Source organism: Equus przewalskii, chromosome 28, assembly GCF_037783145.1.
Source record: "Equus przewalskii isolate Varuska chromosome 28, EquPr2, whole genome shotgun sequence".
Lineage (NCBI taxonomy): Eukaryota > Metazoa > Chordata > Mammalia > Perissodactyla > Equidae > Equus > Equus przewalskii.
The window spans coordinates 25946709-25968827 of record NC_091858.1 but is presented as its reverse complement, the minus strand read 5'-3'; the positions used below and the strand labels follow the sequence as shown (position 1 = coordinate 25968827).

At 36.0% G+C, this 22119-nt stretch overlaps 1 protein-coding gene across 17 annotated transcripts in view; it reads left to right on the top strand.

Annotated features, from left to right (window-relative positions):
• The window catches only part of TENM3 (teneurin transmembrane protein 3), a 2420957-nt gene that overhangs the window by 2232077 nt on the left and 166761 nt on the right, over nucleotides 1-22119 (top strand). For all 17 annotated transcript variants that reach the window (XM_070598205.1, XM_070598211.1, XM_070598209.1 and 14 more), the window contains one exon: nucleotides 7984-8221. In XM_070598205.1, the coding sequence (XP_070454306.1) occupies nucleotides 7984-8221 (238 nt within the window). The remainder of the gene's footprint in view (nucleotides 1-7983; nucleotides 8222-22119) is intronic.

Genomic DNA, 22119 nt, shown 5'->3' with positions numbered 1-22119 from the left:
TATTTCAAAGAATGACCTTAAAGACACTAAACCAAATTCTCACTAACTCAGTAAGTGCGGTAAATCAGTTCGTCCGTGCTCACTTAAATAGTACCCTCTGGGCAGTACAAGTCTTCCTTTTACATCTTCCCATTTATCTCTAAGGTTTTCCATACCCAGATGTCTTTATGTAAATAGCCTTACAATCAATTGTCTGATGACGAAGTGATAAGAGCAGTATTATTTACTTATATACTATGTTATGATTTTTAAAAGCAAATTTTTTGTTTTCATTTGATTTGCATTCAACTGTCTGAAATGTTTAAGTGACAGACAATTTGTGGTTAGAATTTTTACACAGTGCCATATTTTAACTAGAGGCTTACAGAGGTGTATAAATGGACAATTCACTTCCAAACACTTGGCTTGTGTGAGAACCATTGGGTAAAATAACTTGAGGAACATGTTTATGTGAAAATGATTTTCTAAGTGAGACGAGGTCTTTCTTTTACAATGTCCATTATACCATTTTAAGTGGTCATCTTAATAATATAGTGTTTGGGGGGGCAGGTGGGAAAAGAGAGAAGAAAGTACCCTGAATATGTAAATATATTTGCTCTAATATGAGCTCTGCAAAGTTGTGGTAGGACTAAAAACATGTATTTCCTTAACTCAAATATTCTCCATTTATAAGGAAAATTCTTGCCACTTAATTTTTTTCTTCATGGGGAAGTAATGACAACTAATTGTCTGCAATCTATGAGATTTTCTGAGCAAATGAAACATGTTCATATATAACTTCCTATTTTCAGGGTCATAAAAAAGTTTGACTTTATAATACACCTTTCCTAATAGCTCCTGAAATGTAGACAGATGAGGAGGCGTTGTGGCCCAAATTTACCATTAGAAGATCAAGAGAATGTGATTTCCAAAAGGCCACTGAGTTAGTTAATAAGGGGACAGAAGATGAAACTAAGTCCAAGAATTTGATTGGGATTTTCAAACTGAAAAGCTAAGTATGATTTGGTCTTTGTTCTCTGAGAGCATTCACTCCAAGCTCTAGTCACTGTAGTTAAAACAAATATGCTAATAAAATATACAACAACAAAAAGAGCTTTATATGCTTTCTTTTGGTGACCTCTTGTAAGAAAGACATCAGTTTTGAAGAAAACTTAAGTTTTCTTTGAGACAGGTAGGAGAAGGTAAAGATATAGCCAGGAAGTGAAGTGAGAATGAAAAAAGTTTGTGATAGAGAAATGTCACTGTCTTTGCTAATCACCAGTGAGGGGGCTTGACTCCTTCTAAATGTTTGTCTAGTCCAACATGGTCTATGTAACATGTCGTAAACTGTTAGAGAGCCAGAACCGGAGTTTGTTGGTTTATCTAGCTTGGTGTTGTTAGTATTTAAGAGGATGCAAGACACAGGCAGATGAATGATGAATCCTTGTAGGAGTTTTAGGTAACAGTGCTTCTTGGAGTTCTCTAGCAGTTTGGTAAAGTTAAAAATGTTTCAGTGCTTTTGTGTTTCTCTCTCTGTGTGTCTCGTCCTCTCCCTCTGTCTCTTTCCTCTCCTCGTTTGGTAAAGTCAAAAATGTTTCTGCTCTGGGCCATCCTGGTGGCATAGTGGTTAAGTTCATACGCTCCGCTTGGGTGGCCTGGGGTTTGCAGGCACAGATCCAAGGTGCAGACCTACACACTGCTTGTCAAGCCATGCTGTGGCAGCATCCCACATACTAAATGGAAGAAGATTGGCACAGATGTTAGCTCAGGGACAATCTTCCTCATCAAAAAAAAAAAAAAAGTTTGTGTTCTTTTGTGTTTCTCTCTCTTTCTTATCCTCTCCCTCTGCCTCTTTCCTCTTTCCCCCTCCCATTTTCCCTCCAGCGTCTTCTCTTGATCCCTCCGCCTACCATTTGTCTTTTGTCTCAGACTTTACTCAAATTGCAAACAATTATTTTAACGCTGCACAGTTGTCAACCCCTAGCTTCTATCTTCCTTCCAAATTAGAGTATTTCTTCCCTGGGGAAATTTGCAGCCAGTCCACAACTGAGATCCAGGGAAGGAAGAGGAGGACAGAATAGTGAAGGAAGTGGGTGGGACAAAGCAGTCGGAGTAGCTGTGGGGGCTCCCTGCTGAAAGCCAGTGCCAGCCCCATTCTCCTCCTCACCTCTCATCTCACAGGCTCCTTTCAATTCCTCCCACCTGAACAGAGACACACACACAAATGCAGACGTACACTCCACAAAGATATTTTTATCTCCCAGCAGGTATTATCTTCTCTCCCAGCTTTCCTGTTGGAAAGTCCATTTCCACTCTGCTCCCCGAAGACCACAGCTCAAGACTGTAAACTAGAGAAAAGCTGGAGCTGAATCCCACGGAGCAATCTGGAAGCTGCCAGGAGTGGCTTTTAATTAAAAAAATAATAATTCAAACCAGCAAATATGCCCAGATATGTTCAAAACACGTGTTCCTTTTTTTTTTTAATTCTTGACATGATTCTGTGGTCTTACTAAAGATGGGAAAAAGACTCAACCTGACTTCCTGACTATAAGATCAAATTCCCTCTTCCATGGAACTATCAAGACATTAGTTTATTTTTGATTCCTATGATGTTTCTGATTCTTATTTCTCACCTGATAAAGGAAGAACATTTCCTCTTCAGACATATTTGATTATGTGTTCTTCCGTCTAGTGATAATGGTATTAGTTGCTGACAAGGCTCTTCAATTACTTTGTTTTTCCTTGTGATCTTCTGCCCTGAAGGGAGTTGTTTCTGTCTACCATTAATAAGTAACCATTTAGCACTTACTGTACATCAGGCACTATATCTTTTAGATCCTTTAAATAAGCACATAAAATAAATGAAGCTCAGAGAGAGACGAAACTTATTCAAGAAAATATCCCACTGAAAAATAAATATCCCATGGAAAATAAATATCTCGTGTTTATTGTCATTTGTCTCTATGTTGCCTTTCACCTCACTGATTGATCCCAGCAGAGTTGCACGCCAGGAAAAGTCGTCAGAAGTTTCTCTTCTGCCCCATGCAGAGCTCAATCAATATGCCTTACATTTGCTTGGAATTGGGGTTTTATAAGTTGCTTAAACTGCTGTCTACCCTGTGCTTCTGTGGCTCTTAACCCTTTCCTGGTCTAATAGTCAGCACTCCTTAGTCAATGTACGTCATGATCCAAGTTATGACCCCATGCTAATAGGTTTAATGTGACAGACTTACATGACACTCTTGAAGAGATAAATTGTTTGGTGGCGAAGGACTGAGCAAAAGGAGTAAAATCTTTTTTATCTAATATTTATTACTAATATAATGTTCATTTTAAAAAATATTTGCTATAATTTTTGTTCGATTTATCAAATGAAAGCAAGCAACTATTAGGCTGTCATGAAACTTATATGAGCAGTAGGAACTTGAAAAAAGAAAGACATAAAGAAGGAATGAACTGAGTAAAGATTCTGTTTGGGTGTAATACATAATTTCTAGTAAGCATGGTGCCAAGAATTTTAGTTTTTTTAAAAAAGTTGGGAAGAATATTTTGAAAAAAATAACTTGCACCTTTTCTAAAATACCTAATTGGGAGCATTTCTAATCATAAGCTTTAAAATACAAGGAAAATATACTGTGTTTGGTAAGCTATGATATGTATTTTATATATTGTTTCCTATCTTATATGTTTATATTTTATGTATTCTTATGTATTTTACATAATCTTTCCGCTATTTACACATCTTAAAAGGTAGATTTTAAATATAGGAACATCTGCTCTAGTCCCAAAGAAATATTCCTAAAAACCAGTTTCTGGGGTGAGTGACATGGTACCCTTCCTGGATGAGATGACCCCCCAAGGTGCTATTATTGCATAAATGTCACCAATCATTCAGCACATTTTTAGGAGTCTTTGAAGTACAACCTTACTGAAGGCACAGAAAAATCCAAAGAAATTTAAGTTAGAGTCCCTGCCTTTCAGGATCTAAGAATTTAGTTGGGGAAATAAGACATGTTTGCAAATTGCCCTGCAATTAAAGGCAGTATGGGTGGGCTCCACTTTTTACCACTTCAACACTCTCTTCGTTGAATTCTTCATAAATAGTCATTCATTCAACATTCATTGAGTATCCTTGTGTGGCCCTTAGGGGTTCAAAGGTGAATTAGACACGAACCCTCCCCATAGAGAGTCTATCAGGGAACATGAGACCTATAAAATTAGTTGTAATACAGAGGGAAAAATGAAAAGAGCCATGAAAAAGGAACAGATAAAATACTCTAAGGAGACTCAGAGAAGAAATAACTGATTTCTACTTGAAGAAAACAGAAGAGATGTCATCTATCTTAGAGCTTGAAATCCATAGGATTTGGATACAGAAAGATGGAGGAAAACGTCTTTCCGGGTAGAAGCAGCTGTGCGTAAATGGAAAGGTGTGGGGATGTAGCAAGCTGTAGAACTCACCTTTAGCGTTTAATAGGCAGCAGGAAGCCATTTGGAGTTTTCCAGGAGTAAAACGACGTGTTCAGAGCCACGTTTGGGGAACGTTAAACCTGGTGACTCTGTGAAGTCTAATTGTCCTGTCTATAACTCAGTCATTACATCCAGAACTTTTTCTCAAGTCTATGCAAAGCCTGAATCAATGGATTAGCTTAAACAATGGGTACAGTTGAAATTTTGGTTGTTTTTGTGTGGATCTGCCCACCTGTGTTAGACTCTAAGAGCTAGTCTCCAAGCCTAGACTCTGTTCTCTCTGTCCTTGTGTCCATTTTGAACCTTGGTCATGAAACTTTCCCCAGATATTCAGTTGTTCTTTCCACGAGGACTTAAAAGAGAATTTCTCTCTATTCTCAATACCAGTTATACTTTTCTTAAGCAAACTTTTTGATCTTAAAAACACTCCAAATCATGTAACTAATCATGTTTCCCTCTTTGTGTGTTGGAAACTAGATAAGCTGGAGCCAGATTTGTATCCTATTTTTAAAATGTAGGGAGTACACATCAGGCATTTTTTCCACTCACCTCATATCTGGTTTTATCTTATCTTTCTTCCTTTCAGTTTTCTTTTATTGTATCTTCTTTTCTTGCTATGCTTAATTTTACCATATCTCATTACACTTTTATACTTATTCTATCTTGAATAAGTTGATATAGATAAATACATACTCCAACTACTCCTTACATCCCATGAGCCCGATTTTCTAGAACTCGCGTTGACCTCCAGCTGAATCCTGCATTTTGCTTCTCTTTGTGGTCTGCTGCAGAATTTAAGTTTCTGGGCATCCATCCCATCTCACTCAGACTCTGCACTTATTCTGTTCCATCAAATTTTAGATCGAGCCTAGCTTTCATCATCTGGATTTGTTTTGTTGCTAACCCTCCTGCTTGTGTAGTCAAATCAAAAGAGGTCCCAGCAGACAGAACACACTGTGCAGAAATAACCTGGAAGGATAACTGGAAAAAGCCTAGATTTTTGCATGATGTCTTGTCCATTGTAAGTTCTCAATAAATACTTGCTAAATGGATGAGTGAACCTAGAGAAAGCCACAGCAGCACTAAATTATTTTTGAAGCCTTAAAGGGCAGTTTTTTCCCCACTGTTTATGTTTTGATTTAAGCCTAAGAACCTTAAATTCAATATATCGAAATATATGATGATAAGAGATCTTAGAATCATTTAATTTTCAATAACAATCTTAATATCCATAATGCTTTACCATTTACCCAATGCTTTCAGCTGTTATTGACTTAGTGTATCCTTGGAACACAGAGGCTTGACAAATGTTTGTGGGATGAATGACTAAGTACATGCATAAATGAATGAATGAGTGCATTTCATTGAATTCTTAGATTGCACTAATACGTAGATGGTGCAGTATTATTTCCCACATTACAGATGATAAAACTGAGGCTCACTATCATGATGCCTGACAGAGTTAGGAATTAAATTGGGTGTTCTGACTTCTGCTATACTGCTCTTTCCTCTCCACAGTGTAATATCTAATATATTATTTATTCTCTACAGTATATGTATAATATAATACCATTCTTTCATGGAGCCATGCTCAAAAACATGGAGTCATCTGATCCATCCCTCTACTTCTATTTAGGCACAATCTTAATACTTTCCCTTTGAAATGTTTTTCTCTTTGTTTCCATTCCATTGACGTCAACCTACTCTAGGTCCTCTAAGTGTAGCTTGTTATATCATCCTGTAAGCAGCTTCTTGAAATATTCCGTAAAGACATCCATAGAGATTCTAATCATATGCACTGATGCTGGGGAAGACAAAGCTAATTAAATTATATGACACCCAAATAATAAATCGTCCATGAATTTTAAACTGTTTCTTTTTTCTAGCACAATTAAAACTATATATACTGTTTTAACCCTGCCATTCCCTCAAAGACTAATTTCAATTTAACTGAGATTTAGTTACTCATAATTTTTCAGGAGCGCCAACGCAATGGACCAAGCAAGATTTCTGTAGTTTCTAGTTTGGGGATCTTCAGGAATAGAGACTTCTTTAAGCAGCTTTATTTCATATATTTAGGTGCTGTCTCTGTACCTCATTTCAAGAGTGAGAAATTGTTAGTTGTCAAATGATATGATATGGATTATTACAGACCATTAGCGATATGCAGTAATTACTGATATTATATGCTATGGGAGGAGTTACTTAATTGTTGTACCCTGTAAAGACATTTGATAATATATATTCAAACTATTACATATCATGTATTCATTTCATGCAACCAGATTACATGCTAGACTATATTATTTGGCTTAATAATCACTGCTGGAGTTCACATTGTAGATGAAAGATAGTCCCTGTGTTTCCTATTCTCTTTTAATATGTGCATTTGTATTAATAGCATGATTTAATACATCACTTTAAAATTATATTGCACTTCGAACTGCATTTAGTCAAAAATTGACATCTTATGTGTGTGGAACCATAATAAGTTTAGCATTAAATTAAGGAGTCATCCCTCTGTTTGCTAAAATGTAGTATTTGTGAATTCTAGCATGTCCAAAGCTAGGTAATGAGATTGAAAAGTCGGTCTCAGATGTTACATTAATTTGTGAATTTTAACTTATGACTTATTAGCTTTAGGGAATTTTTCCATGATTACAGCCTAGCATCGTGTTTATATTTTGAAGTTGCTGAATCCCTTATGATTCTGGTTTAGAACACAATATTTCTACCACTGACATCGTGGCATGAGTTGCTCTGGTCATCTATGACTTACTGCAAAATGTAGTTATACTGCATGCTACTGTGAAATTGGAAAATCTGTTCTGTGTGTGTTCTAATGGATGTAACGGTCATTAAGTATATGAGTCTTCTGACGTTGTAATCAGATGTGACTCAGTCTGTTAAATATCCATGAAACAACATCTGCTTCACAGAGTGACCTTCTGCTAAAGAATATTTAGCGTCTATTAGAGGATCATAGTGCAGATCTGCCTTATTTGAAATGCACTAAACTAGTCTACTGCTGTTTAGCAACTAGCTTGTAATAATTTATTGCAGTTAAATAAAGCTTAAAAAAACTCCATTAAATAATTATAGGGATTATATGCATTTCGAAAACCTTCGTGTTCTACCGAAATTACCCATTTAATTTCAGGGTTGGTTTGTTAAAAAAAGCTGAAATCTAAAGGCACATTAGGGGAGCTGTCAGATGCTGTTTTCTGTAGGTGTTAATAAAACCAGATGAAAAAAAAATCTGAAACAAATTAAAACCAAAAGCAATTTTACCATCTGTTGTATATTAATTAGAACTTTGTGTATCAAGGGTAAACTTGCTCTTAGAGAATGTCACCGAACACTCGCTTAATAGAATAATATGCAAATGTATTAGGTTATGGATTTATATGCAGTTTTTAATTCTAATTTATCTACAGTGAATCCCCAGGAAATTGGTAGTGTGTATAGATATGTATGTACACATATGTGTGTGTATATATATATGTATAAAATGTTTTCTTTTCTTTTTTTCAGAGCAACCTGCAAACAACCAAGGCCAGTCCACCTTGCAGCCTTTGCCACCTTCCCATAAGCAGCACTCTGCACAGCATCATCCATCCATCACTTCTCTCAATAGAAACTCTCTGACCAATAGAAGGAACCAGAGTCCGGCCCCGCCGGCTGCTTTGCCCGCCGAGCTGCAAACCACACCCGAGTCCGTCCAGCTGCAGGACAGCTGGGTCCTTGGCAGTAATGTACCACTGGAAAGCAGGTAATGCCTATGTATGAGACTGTAAGGTCCTTTGCTTGTTAGGACCACAGAACGTACCTGCACAGAAGATGCATATTCTACCGTAGTCAACAAACCATGTTTTTCTAACATCTAAAATTTAAAGATAAACTAGTCCAACCCTTTTCTCACTAAGAGAAGTTTATCATACTCATATACTCTGTGTTTTGTCTTCTCTAAGAGCAGTTCCAGGTTATTGCTACTTTTTTAATTGGTGGGGCAATGAAGTTGCCCATCCTTTTCGCACATTTCCTAGCCTACAAGAGACGAGAATGAATGGCTTCAGTGAAAATTTTCCTTACTGCTGTTTTTTTCCTGTTGTCTACAAATTGTTAGGCATGTGGAGAAAAGGATGGAGATGTAAAATGTGATTCCCTGTCCCGTGGTTCAATGAACATATTTAGCATCTGCTTGGTCCTACACATCAACTGCTTTCACAAATGACATTTTGTCCATTACATCATAAAATCGTAGTGGACTCCCAAGTGTGGTACTTCAGCCCAAGTCAGATGACCATTTGTTAAAGATATTTTAGTTTCTTGTAATATGAGGGGGGAGGGACCTACTCTCTGAAGTTCCTTCTAGCATTATTTCTCAAGACATTCCATTCATTCTCAGACAATTCTATTAGGAAATTTTTCCTTACAATGAATTTAAATCTCCGTTCCTGAAACTTCCATCCTCTAGCTGTAATCCTGCAACTGGTAATATGTAACAGTGTAAAATAATTTCACCCCGTTTCTACATGATGGCCCATGGGCTTCTCTCGGTCTTCTCTTCCAGAGGCCTCACCAGCTTAATGCTCTTTCTCTGTACACCTGCTGGTGTTGCAATGAGGTTCTTAAATTATGACTTCTAACACAGGCTGGCCCACAGGTGGCAACCTGTTCATACAAAAGTATAGATCAAGAAGAGCTGTTTTGAGCTCATCCATTTCATTTTTAAATGTCTCCAGGTACAAAAAAGTTTACCTCCTCTATTTGGGCAGAACCTCACCAGTCAGCGTCTCCTTTGTATCATGTCTTGCACAAGCAAAGATTATGGTGTCCTACCGCATTGGTCTCCTATTGGCAGCCTTGCAGCAAAGTTCCCCTAACATTCCTTTTAGTATTTATTTCTTCCCTGCCCTGAACTTCCATTAGGCTCAGAGAAAAAAATCATCACCACGTGAAAAAGCCAGAAAATAGAAGACTCTGGACCTCTGAGAGACTGTCCCCCAAAATGCCCTGCGCTGTAGAGCCGCTGGCTAATGCTAGCATTTAAATTAGCTTCTGGGTCTCACAATGAAAAATTGCTGTTTTTTTAAACCAGTTCTGCCCTGAGGATGAGCTAGCAGGAGTCCTCACAGTTAGTTGTCAACAATAAAAATCTTCCTGTCTTGTCTTTTCTCTTGACCTAAGGACAAGATTCCGAAGAACTCTTGTCTTTTTATCTGTAGTGTCAACCAAGAGTAGTTGAGTTTTATTGTTTATTTTGTATTATTGAAGATAGGAAGTACAAGAGGAGTAGGCAAACAGCACATTTCTTCACTTAAGACAAAGAGTCGTGTACACAGATCTTTTTCCCTAAGGTTATTAGCACAGAGCTAAATTTACCCAGTGTAATTAATTAGCACACACTGAACAACTAATCAACACTGATTTACTATTGTCATTTGGAAAAATTTTATTAGGAAAAAAGTAATTTTCCAGTTGAGTCATCAGATTGAATACGGATAATTGCATTGTAGTTGACAATAATTGTTTTGACAAATATTTATGAAATGTGTCAAGTTGAGTCATCAGAAACGTGTTTAATTTTAAGGATGTTGTAAAGCACCAAAGCTTGAAAAACTGTGAGTGTCAATAGGAGAGTTGGTATTCCTTGAAGCTGTGTCTTATAGTATTGAGATTTGGAATCATTTTGGGGAAAAATGTGTTCTTTTCATTCCTCATATTGTGCTAATGAATTTCGGTTGCTGGGAAGTTAGAAAGAAAAGTAGCTGTTTGAGGACAACTCATTGTAGCTATATGTGAAATTGTAGCTGCTTTCTCTATATTCAGACCATGTAAGAAATCACTCTCAGGGCGATTTCAAAGCAATCCTGTTTGAAATTCTATTTCAAAGTGGTGCCATTAGTGAACCGTCAATGGAATTACATTTTATAGTTTTATGAATTGATGTGGGAAGAAAATCTACCAGTTGATATTATCTCACATTTATATAAAAAATAATCTAAAAGATGTATATCATGCTAAAAAATTTTAATCTGTAGTATAGTTTTGTTATTTTCTCATTTTCCAACGTTCACATCTTGTAATAGTGCTAATCAAAAGAGCAAGTGGCATTTCAACTTGCAGGTACCTGGTGAATCAGCCTAGGCAGCGAAGTGACAGTCTCACACTGGACGGGCACAGTACTGCTGTGGTTTCTTTAATAGTCTCACTTGGCTGGAGCTCTCAAGGTGAAGAACCAGTCTTATTTATCATTGATTTTTCCTTTTTTAGTTAAGGCTCCCTATTGAGTATGATTCTCAGGCTCAGCTTCAGCTATATTAACAACTTTATCCAGACTTTGTGTCTGCCTTTAACTAGTTTTTCATCTAGTGTGTACTTTCATCTTTGCCAATTATTTCTATTTATCCATATACGCCTTTTACCAAGGCTCACTTTTCTGAAGCTGCCGTTTAAGGAGGATGCACTATAAAGTATGAAATTCAGTTATGTGCAGATAAGAATCGCTATTTCTTTCTCTTTGTCTCCTCCCCTCTTCTCGTTTCAGTGTATATTGATATAGTTGGTTACAATTTGGCACGTAATAACCCATGAAAATCTCAGTAATTTGTAGACTTATGGTTTATGTGAATTGGCAGAGAAGACATAAAAGGTTTTCTACCTTGTCCTGTTTCAGTGTACTTTCATGTTGATTTATTAAAAAGCTTCTTTTTTTTTTTTCGCCAGCAGTTTCTTGCTTTCATAAAAATGTTTATTTCCTTTCTCTAATGAATTTAACATTTGCTGCTGCTGGAGACAATCAATATTATTGTGTACTGTACGTTTCTACTCAGTAAATAGAGCAGTTCTGGTCTATAATCTCGAGTTTCAGATCTGGAGCCACATCAAGATCCAAATAAGCGTTTGCAGTTTATATTCTTATCTCATCATCTCCTATAAGTAACAATCCGTGCCTAGATATAATACCAATACTTGCCTAGAGTTTTCCTTAAAATTCTGTTTCTTTGAGCTCACTATTTCGTATACTTTGTATTCACTTTTAGGGCATTTGATAGCCTGTAGCTCATCTTTTGTTTATTTTATACTTCAGCTGCTTCAGTGCATAATAATAGCTGCTGCCACAATATAGAGCAGCTGAGGCAAAGCTTAGACTTGACCCAGTAAGGCGGCAGCACTTAAAGGTGTAGAACGGGCACTCATGGAGAAGCCCTGACCTTCAGGATTGTAAAGTTAATCGCCTGCAAGTTCCTCATTTATATATGTGAATTAAGCAGCTTAGTAGTTACCTATTAGATGTTAACCAAATGGTTCATTTGTAGCCATTTAATAAAAGATTTATTAAAGTCTGGTTTTATTATGAAGTCTACTCTGGCATTGATAGTTCATTAGTTATGTTCCCGTAGCTTTTTACCTTGTAGTTCAGTAATGCTTTGCTAATTATTAATGTATGACATTGCATATTAAATTACCTCTTTATTATTGCGTTTTTAATTTAAATATCGAGACATCCTGGGCTGCTTTAATGGGAAATCAATTCTGCATCTTTAAAAAAATAAAATACCTAGGCAGAAGTATTATTTACTAATCTAAGGTATTCTTCTTTTCTTCCCCCTCTTTTGTCTTCACTCTAAATGGTTCCAGGGAAAGGCAAGACAATCATCTGAGCATCAGATCTGGGTCAGCCTTGCCTATTAGAAGTCTAGGCAACAGCCTACACATTGCGGCCTTATAGTACCAGGGAAAAGCTTTCCCGGTTGAAAAACTGTACCTCCGCCTGCATGCTGATAAGCAACTACCTTTAGAAAGGTAGTAAGTAGTAAGATCCTCCATAATTAAAGATAGAGCTTTAAGTAAAATATCCCTGGGAAGGTAATCTATTAAGTTTACTGACTGGTGCCATATCCTTTCATTAAAGGTAATTTGGGGAGATCCACGGGCAGCTGTGGGGAAAGAGAATATCACAGAATATGGGAAAGAGATGCAGAAATGAAGAAGCTAAGGTTACTGAATACAAACTTCAAAATTGGATCTGGGCTTAGGCTAAGAAATTCTTAATTAATTTTTGAGAGTCTCGCCATCTCCATTTGTTAAAAACAAACGACAACAAAAAAAACCCTGTAAATTCATCTAAGATTACATAGTAATGAATAGTAAAAATCAATTGGAATCTAGATCTCTTGAAATATTTCACCTTTAATAACTTATGGTATTTCTTAAAAGGCCTGTGCTGGCATATCTGTGCATTTGTAAGAATAACAGGAAGAAAGAGGAAGAGGGACATGTAAGGATTTGCCAGGAGGTGTTTATGTTTAAAAACGGCTCATTTCAATTTGAGGCTTAAAAACTTTGGCTCAGTGAAAGGAGGATAATTGAGGAAGCTATTGTGATCCTAATTCAGTGCCTACACTCTATGATGACTATGCAATTTATCATCAAACTGGGACAATTTGAGAGAGAAAGGGGAATATGAAGAGTTACGCTGGAATTGCAGGCATAAATTGAGGCTGTCCTGAGCCAAGAGGGACATATGGTTACCCTACTAAGTTTTATTCCCAAGAGTAAAGTTGCTTTTAAGTTATCTTATACATAAAATGTATAATAAGATAGAGATGAAGTGAGGGGCCAGCCCGGTGGCACAGTGGTTAAGTGCACACATTCCACTTTGGCAGCCCGGGGTTCACCAGTTCGGATCCCAGGTGCGGACCTACACACTGCTTAGCAAGCAACGCTGTGGTAGGCGTCCCACATATAAAATAGAGGAAGATGGGCACGGATGTTAGCTCAGGGCCGGCCTTCCTCCGCAAAAAGAGGAGGATTGGTGCTAGATGTTAGCTCAGGGCTAATCTTCCTTAAAGAAAAAGAAAAACAGGTAGAGATGAAGTGAGAGAGGCAGTGGAAAAGCTGCCATTGGTTGAATACAGATATGACTATCAGCTTGAACATTTCTACTTTCTATTGCCAACTTGTAGCAAATATTTAATCTTTTGTCAACCCCATCACAGAAAAAGCTTCTGTTGGCCACCAAAATACATAACTCCTAAAATAATACATAAAATATTTGTCTTTATTTTCTTCTCACAACATCAAGAGAACAAGAGGGAACATATATTGAATGAAGTCTTTTTCAAGAAGTTCAAATTTAATTTTTTAAGTGTAAAATGTTGGATATCAAGGTAAATCATGTATTCACTAAAAATGTAAAACAAAAATAAAATTTGGTCCTGAATTTACTCAAAGAATGAATATCCATGTATCTCCAGCAGCATTATAATTTGGGTTCCAAAACCATTCTCTTACACTGTAACAGAGAGCTCATTCTAAAGTACAAGATAAAGATTCAAAGATGATTACAAAGATAGTGAAAGCAAAAGCATGATTTTTTAATATGAGATTATTATTAACCAGTTGTAATGCTACAGTCTCCATTTGGTTGTTTAGCAGGCATCATGCCATTAATTAAAATGAGAAAGTGGCCTGTGGACTGACAGCTCCAAAAGGAAGGTCATTAAGTCAATATTGGTACATATTCCTGAGTAAAACCTGGTGGATCTAGTGGGGATACAAACACAGTTTAGCATCATGAGACGAGCATGCGCTTTGCAGTCAGATAGACCTGGTTTTTAACCCTGGCTCCATCATTTAACTATCTATGTAATCGTCTGCAAATTATTTAAACCTGAGGTCCATTCCAATGCAATAATAGTACCTACTCAACATAGTGCTGTATTAAATGAAATATTGTAAATAAAGCACCTAGCACGTGATAGGTGCTCCAGAAATATTTTTTAAATTATGATCGAGTAATAATAACAACCATTGCATAGATAAAATAACCTAGTTGGTTAACAGTTGAACAAATGTCTTTTATCATTTAGTAGATCTCTTCTCTCCAGTAGATAGGGAAAATATTTGTCTTAACTGGAATTTTTATGTCTAATTTATCTTTATGTGTTAGGTAGGCCAAGCCTACACCATAATTTTACCGGAATAAAATCTCTTCGTTTTTTCACTATTCCTGTCATTCAACAAAAAGTAGGCAAATTTTTGCAGATAGGAATCCCAAGCCTGTTAATTTTGTTCTTGAGAAGAAAAAAGAAATCTTCAAATTATAATGAAAGGCAACTATTCATATCCTTGAAACATTTAATTAACTAAAGTATTAAATGTTTGGAATGAATGAGTAAAAGCCTTGATAGATGCATTGTCTCCACATCAGTCAGAAGTTAGACCCCAGTTTTATTTAAGGTATTTAAAGCCTTAGGTGTCTTTTGAGCCTGATGAAGGCACTGTGCAATAGAGTAGGAGTGTTATTTTGTTTAATTGACGTGAACTAGTTTCTTTTTAATAGCAATTAAGACACCAAGAAAGTGTGCATTAATCATTTGCTTAAATGATTTTGGAGAGCGTAATTCCAACAAATTGCAAATACCAGATACTCTGATAATGTTTGGTTTTGGATAACCAGCAATCTGTATAAAATATTCATATATGGTAACCTTAATTTCCATAGTACCTAGGGAAATGAATTCTTAATTACTTCTAACACACTTCTAGTCACTTCGCTGAACAGGATCAAAGTAAAAGGTCATTTATGCCGTTACTCTGGTCATAGCTAATGACTGTGCTTTCCTCATTATCTTTTTCTGAATATGACTGTTCATTTTGAGGCATCCCTCTTCCTCTTCCTCAGCGACTGCTTTGTGAGGTCTTTCTTTTATTCTTTTGCTCTTCATTAATATTGTCGTTGAAAATGCGTTTTAGTCCTCTTTCCTTGAGATGTGCGTGTGCGAGTTTGTGTGTATGAGTTCTACTTAACGTCATTAGTACATGGTGATTTTATCTTTTCCTAGAATTAATTTTTGTCCAATTTTAAAACTGTATGCTTTTCTCTAAAATTTCATCCTCTGGTTTATCACCAATTAATATATACCCCTCAAAGATATTTGCTTATCTTTTCCTGTGTTTCTTCATTTTGCCTTGACATAGTTTTGCCCATTTTCTTTCTTTCTCCTTTAATTTCAAACCTGAGGTAAGCCTGTTTGCCGTTACACCATTCTCAGAACCCTTTCTTAGCCCATAAGATTAAATTCTTGGGCATGCGATTAACCAAGTAAGCTTAATAAATTCCATTTGCTCACCCCTCTGATTCTACTATGAGCCTCTTGATGATTTCTTAGCATCTCACCTCCTATTCTGAACCGCTTAAAATACTGCTCCCAGAAGTGATCCGGTCCCAATTACACACCCCACACTAATGTAATCAGCATTACTTCTCTCTGGTCGTGGCGCACTAGAAAATGCATTGGTTTGGGGACAGACAGAGCTGGCTTAAAATCTCAACATCCTACTAGCTGTGTAACCATGGGCGGATTACTCATACATTTCCATCTTGTTTTTTTCCATATAAAATGAGTGTGATAATACTGCAAAAAGATTTTATAAGAATTCATTGAAATGTCCTCTGTAAAGTACCTGGCACTTTTGTTTCTTTGCTTTTCTTTCTTTTGCCAATTTAAAAGTAAAATAATTGATTTAGTATTTACAAAGGTAATTGACAACTACCACAGCAGTAAGACTTGGTAAAGGCAATGAAAGCTGCCAGGAACTTACATGTTGATTCATTTTTGTGTACAATTAGATAGTTTTTTCAGCTTTGGAGATAGGTATTTTTTTATTGTGAGAAAATCACTATGTTCTCAATTTAACTGGGGTGACGTCCTGGAGGAGATAAGCCATGAAGTAAATTTTCAAGGAAAGGATTTGTTTTAGAAAAAGGCAGCAGTGATACTATGGGGAGGAAATTATCTGAGATAGTTGTGGGGTAATGATGTTTCATCCAATAAAGCCTGGATGCATTCATTCATTCAGCAGATGGTTATGAAAGTCTTAACAGTGTACCACTATGAAAAACTCACGTTTGTTATAGAGGACCTGGAGATGTTGTGACGTCTTTTGAGCAAGATGGCCCATATTCCAGAACAAGTCTCAGAATTGAAATTAATCTTAGGGATTATCTACCCTTACCTTCTTTTTAAGGCACATTGAGATTGAGTAAGCTGGGTCACATGACTGGTTAGTGGCAGCACTCAGCTGGACCTCAGGTCCAAGACTCTAAATTCATTACTTTTTCTTCTGGTGGTTTCTCCAGACTTTTTTTTACTACATCTGAAAGGGGGGAGAAAAGCACTCAGTCCCAAAATATATGTATTTATTAAATTTTACAGATGTAGCAATGTACTAATCTTATGCACATCGTCATACATATACAAAACTAAAAATTTAAAGGATGAAATGAAATAAATAATATCCTAAAATTATTTTATTTCAAACTATTAAGTAATTTTGTTCATATAATAAATTATTTATTTTTTAAATATAAATTTATAAGAGTTATGTATCAAATATTATTAATACCTTAAACATTTTTCAGTCCTGTCTAACAATTATATAAACTTCTCTTTGAAAAATAAAAATTATATGTATTTAGATTATACAATGTGATTTTTTTAAGGTGTACAGCATGATGATTCAATACATATGCATTGTGAAATGATTACTACAATTGAGTTAATTAACACATCCATCATCTCATATAGTTAACCTTTGTTGTGTGTGTGTGTGTGGTGAGAACACTCAAGATCTACTCTGTTAGCAAATTTCAAGTATACAATACAGTATTATTAACTATAATCACCAGGGTGTACGTTGGATCCCCAGAATTATTACTCTATAATTATTCTATAATATTATTCACCTTATAGCTGAAAGAGCAACATTTCCCCATTTCCCCACCCCCAGTCCCTGGCCCCAGCAACCATCATTCTACTCTCTGGTTCTACAAGTTCAGCTTTTTTAGATTCCACATATAAGTGAGATCGTTCAGTATCTGTTGAATTTTGGCTAATTTCTCTGATATTCTGGCAAACTAATTGGAAGTTGTTGCATTTTCACGTTTTTAAATAAACAAGGACAAAACCCACTAAAATACCATGTTTTGCAGACTTTGAAGCAGTTTAGAAAAGGGAAAATTGTTATAGATGACAATCATTGTTCTTGGCAACAAAATCGTATATTGATGGGAATATTTCCAAATGTAGGTTTTAAAAATATTCTCTCTGGACTAAGAGTTTCTTTAGAGAAACAGTGCTTTCTTAGTCATTCTTGAATACTGCCTTTACCTTGAAGGGACAGATTAATGATTTTTTCAGAAATATATTCTCCGTAGCATACTACTGACAGCAGCTTGTCATCACAGACATGGTCAGCAAATTGAGACTCTTCTTTTTTTATATATTTAACTCATTTTTAAGGATTATAACTCTTTTGGCTTCTTTGCCATGAGCCATCTGGCTAACTTTTTTGTGGTTAAAAAAGATTTTCAAGATCACTGTACAACTCATCCCAAAGTATTGTGAAGAATATTGTGTTTAATTAATCACACAAGCTACAAAAACTAAAAGATGGGGGCATGGCTATCAACTCCTCTACCTGGCAAACCCTTACACTTCTCTCAGGAGACCTCACAGACATTAGTGACGTTCTAACAAAAGGACTGATTGGAGGCTCCACTATCATCAGTGTGTTGAATATTATAAATGCTTAGTGTCTTTCTAATTTTTTAGATAGGACATAAATATAAGTAAAAGTTTGTTTTATACACAAGTGAAGATACATACCTTATATAGACACTACTACTATGTTACGTAATTGGTTAAGAACATAAGCTTTAGGCCCAAAAAGACCTGGCTTTGCCCCTATATAAATTTTGACAAAAGAAGCCTCAGTTTCCTCATCTTAAAAAGTAGATTTTTCTGGGGGCCAGCTCCGTGGCCGAGTGGTTAAGTTCGCGCGTTCTGCTGTGGTGGCCCAGGGTTTGGATCCTAGGCGCGGACATGGCACTGCTCGTTAGGCCACATTGAGGCGTCGTCCCACGTCCCACAACTGGACGGACCTGCAACTAAGATATACAACTATGTACCCGGGGCGGGGGGGGTGGGTTGGGGAGATAAAGCAGGGAAAAAAAAAGATTGGCAACAGTTGTTAGCTCTGGTGCCAATCTTTAAAAAAAAAAAGTAGATTTTCTGATACACACACACAGGGATTTTGTGAAGTTTAAATTAGGTAATATTTTCTTTGCACACAATGGATAAGTGCTCAGTGAGCTTCATTTAAACTGCTTTCTACTCGTTGGACGGGTTGTTTTCTGTTTTGTTTTGTTAAGTACTTCTTGTTCACTTTCACACGTCTTATTGATTAGGATACCTTCAAGATCTCTTACAACCCTGAAATTCTTTTACTCTTCATCAGTTTACATCTCTACCTGGAATTCTTCTGTTTATCTAGATCACACTTCTCAAATTTATAGAAAGAACTTCGCTGAACAATTTTAAGCATAGATGGCCATCACTAATTAAGTGAATTAATAATTAAATAGATTAACTCTTGTTCAAATACCTCATAGGAATTTTAAGATGTTCTTTTTCATTTCCATTTTAATTTTAATATATTTAGTATGTAATAACTGCCAACAGTAGGTGTAATTGACATCTTAAAACGTGTAAGAAAATGTCTAATATAGATTTGTGCATTTGATGCCATGGTTTTACCAGTAAAATAACTAAAATGTGAAACAAAGGCTGTTAACCTATTTTAGCCTTCTCGATAGTGGTAAAAAAATTCTGCGTATTTAATCCTGTTGTTCACTTCTTAATACTCTCAAACAAACTCTGTAATATGATTTGGTGCTCGGTTATAGACATGTCTAAGTTAAAATAAGTCATAATAAAAATATTGTGCTTCCTGTCGTAGCCTTATATATTTTACACAGCTATCGTTATACTTAAATTTTATATCATATAAGTCTCTCACTTAAGACAGAAAAGTAAATGTGAAAGATGGTAAAGAATTCACTAAAATATATTTCCCACAAATCACCTTAATACTGTCTAGAATTTTGCCTCCCAATCTTCAGACATCAGTTAACATATAATGCTGGACTTACTGTGAACATGTTTGTATATTCAATATAATTATAAATTGATACAGAGGCAGGTGCTAAAATGTAGCATTATTAATACATTTATATTGCAAAATTTTTTTGCAAAATATCAAAAACAATTTTCGTCTCAAACTGCTTTTTGTACAACCACTAATAGCTCATATTAATTCAGGTAACAACAGTGAAATGTATTTTGTTTATAAGCTTTTCATTTAAGACATTTTTCTTGCTGGGATCACCTCCTGGTGTGAAAGTTGTCCAAAGATAATAGCACATCAATTCAAAAGTGTAATAGATTTGAGACCGCAACATGCTATCAGCATGAAGAAGTAGTTTATCAGTCTTACTAACTCACTGTATCACAGCCAGAATCATTACATATTTTTTCTTTTGTTTTCATGTCAAAATATGTAATTTACATTCTCATGTTGATTACTACTTGGGAGATGTTTAATTTTCTTATTTAAAATATTTTTCTTTAAAGTGCATACCATAATTAATTTAAAGGTAATAAAAGAAGAGGCATTTTAATTAGTAGAAGTCTAAAATATTCTCTTTTTGCAATTCAAGGGTACATAATATATTACTTACTGTAAAACAGTTCCAATTAAATTTACAGTAATAATACCTTTATATTAGAAGCAAAAGAACGAATCCATTTTGAACAAACCTTGGCCAATTCTTAGAAAATTTGCACACACATACACACACATGCACACATACATCTTTTCTAGACTCATCCTATTTAAAAGTTAGCAGAGGTTAAATTATTAAAATGCAAGGAGAAAAGTATTGAAGTTTAGTTTATTATTGACTCACTCTAAGTAAATTTTATTATTCTTAAGTGGTTCATCTTTTTATCAATCTGTAAGACAAGTCTTTTCAGTTTTTAGATCCCATATGTGAATTTTTATTCTTAATTATAGCTTCAGTAGGTAACTACTGGAACCACAGTGGTTATTGAAGAAGTTAATTAGAAACTAGTCCTCCAAATACTTTGTACTTTCCTCATACCACTTAAGTACTCTACCAGGTTCTCCTGCTCCCACCCTTGAAAGCATGTTTTAAAATAATATCTCAAGGATGAAAGAAAACACTTTCTCTTTAACCGTAATAATGAGGATTCAGTGTGGGATTGTTTTTCCAATCATGTTGGAATTCTGCTCCCTCTAAACTTCAGTAAGAGAATTTTTTTTATCACGTTGCTTTGTACATCAGAAGCCACCTCTGCTGCAACCTTTGTCAGGGTGTGGTTATGCGTCCACCCTGGCCAGTACTAGGAACATCACCTTGATTGTCACTACTTTGTCCTCAGCAGCTTCTAAGAAGGAGACAAGTTTGGAAGAAGGCCTGTGGTGCATGAAAATATTTTTATCTCTTTTCCTTCTCCTCAAAATAGCAGTTGTGTAAAGAGATAAGGTTATATTTATGTATGTGTATGTATGTACATGCGCTCACGGTGCTTTAGAAATATTTAGAATTGAGGTTTCCAGTATCTGCTAATAGAGAAAGAAAAGGATTAGAAGTAGCTCCTTCTTTCCTATATAAATTTTAATAGAGGTAATAAATTGAAGCAAAGTTTTTAGAGGTAAAAAGAATACTATATAAAAATTGCTCCAGCCAGGAAGTTTAAGAATAGAGAAAATAGCATTGTCTGTATGAAGAAAGTAGTGAAACCTTTTGGGAAGTTGTAAATACCCAAGGTGAATTATCAACTAGACTGCTACATGATTCACCAATCCAAGTATTAAGTTCAAAGAGAAAAGGAAAGAGAACCTTGTAAAGAAGGTACTTATGCAATAGGATAGTATGTTGGTGAAAGTTTTATCAGCACCTGGAAATACAGATACTGTCAGAAACAGAAAAGGATCAAAAGAGAACAGAAGCTGCTGTCTCATTTAGAGGTAAAGTAAAGGCCAATATACATGGCAGATACAGTCATGCATCACCTGAGGATGGGGACACATTCTGAGAAATGCGTCGTAAGGTGATTTTGTCGTTGTGTGGACATCATGGCGTGTACGTACACAAACCTAGATGGCATAGCCTACTCCACACCTAGGCTATATGGTACTAATCTTCTGGGACCACCAGGGACCACTGTTGTACGCCATCCATCCGTAATCCAAAGGTCATCATGAGGCACGTGACTGTGCTTAAAAATTGCAATGAGGTTAGCAAGGATGAGGGAACCAATTTTTTAACAAATAGATGAATTTGAAAGGGATGAATAGTAAAGGGAGATGTTGGAAGTAAAAATTAAGAGTGAGATGACATAAAACAATGAAAAATGTTTAAGCCAGCTGATCCTGAGGTCAGAAGGATTGAGCCTGGTATTGCACAAATTCCATTTGTTCTAAATTAGCTACTTGATGTGAGCTACCAACGGTGACCTTTGAAGTAAGAGTCTTTTGAATTGATTTTCTGATTTGCTCTACAAACTTAATGAGAGTCCTGAAGTTCAACTGAAGCTAAGAAACGAATATGCCGATACCTTACTGCAGTGGTTCTCAATGTGTGGTCCCTGGACCAGCAACATCCTCTCCTGGGGTTCCGGCATGCTGTTTTAACAAGCCCTCCGAGGGACTCTGATGCAAGCTAAAGATTGAGAACCATTGCTTTAATGTATGGAATGGTCTCTAAGTACCTTTCTGCTCAAATTGGTGGCC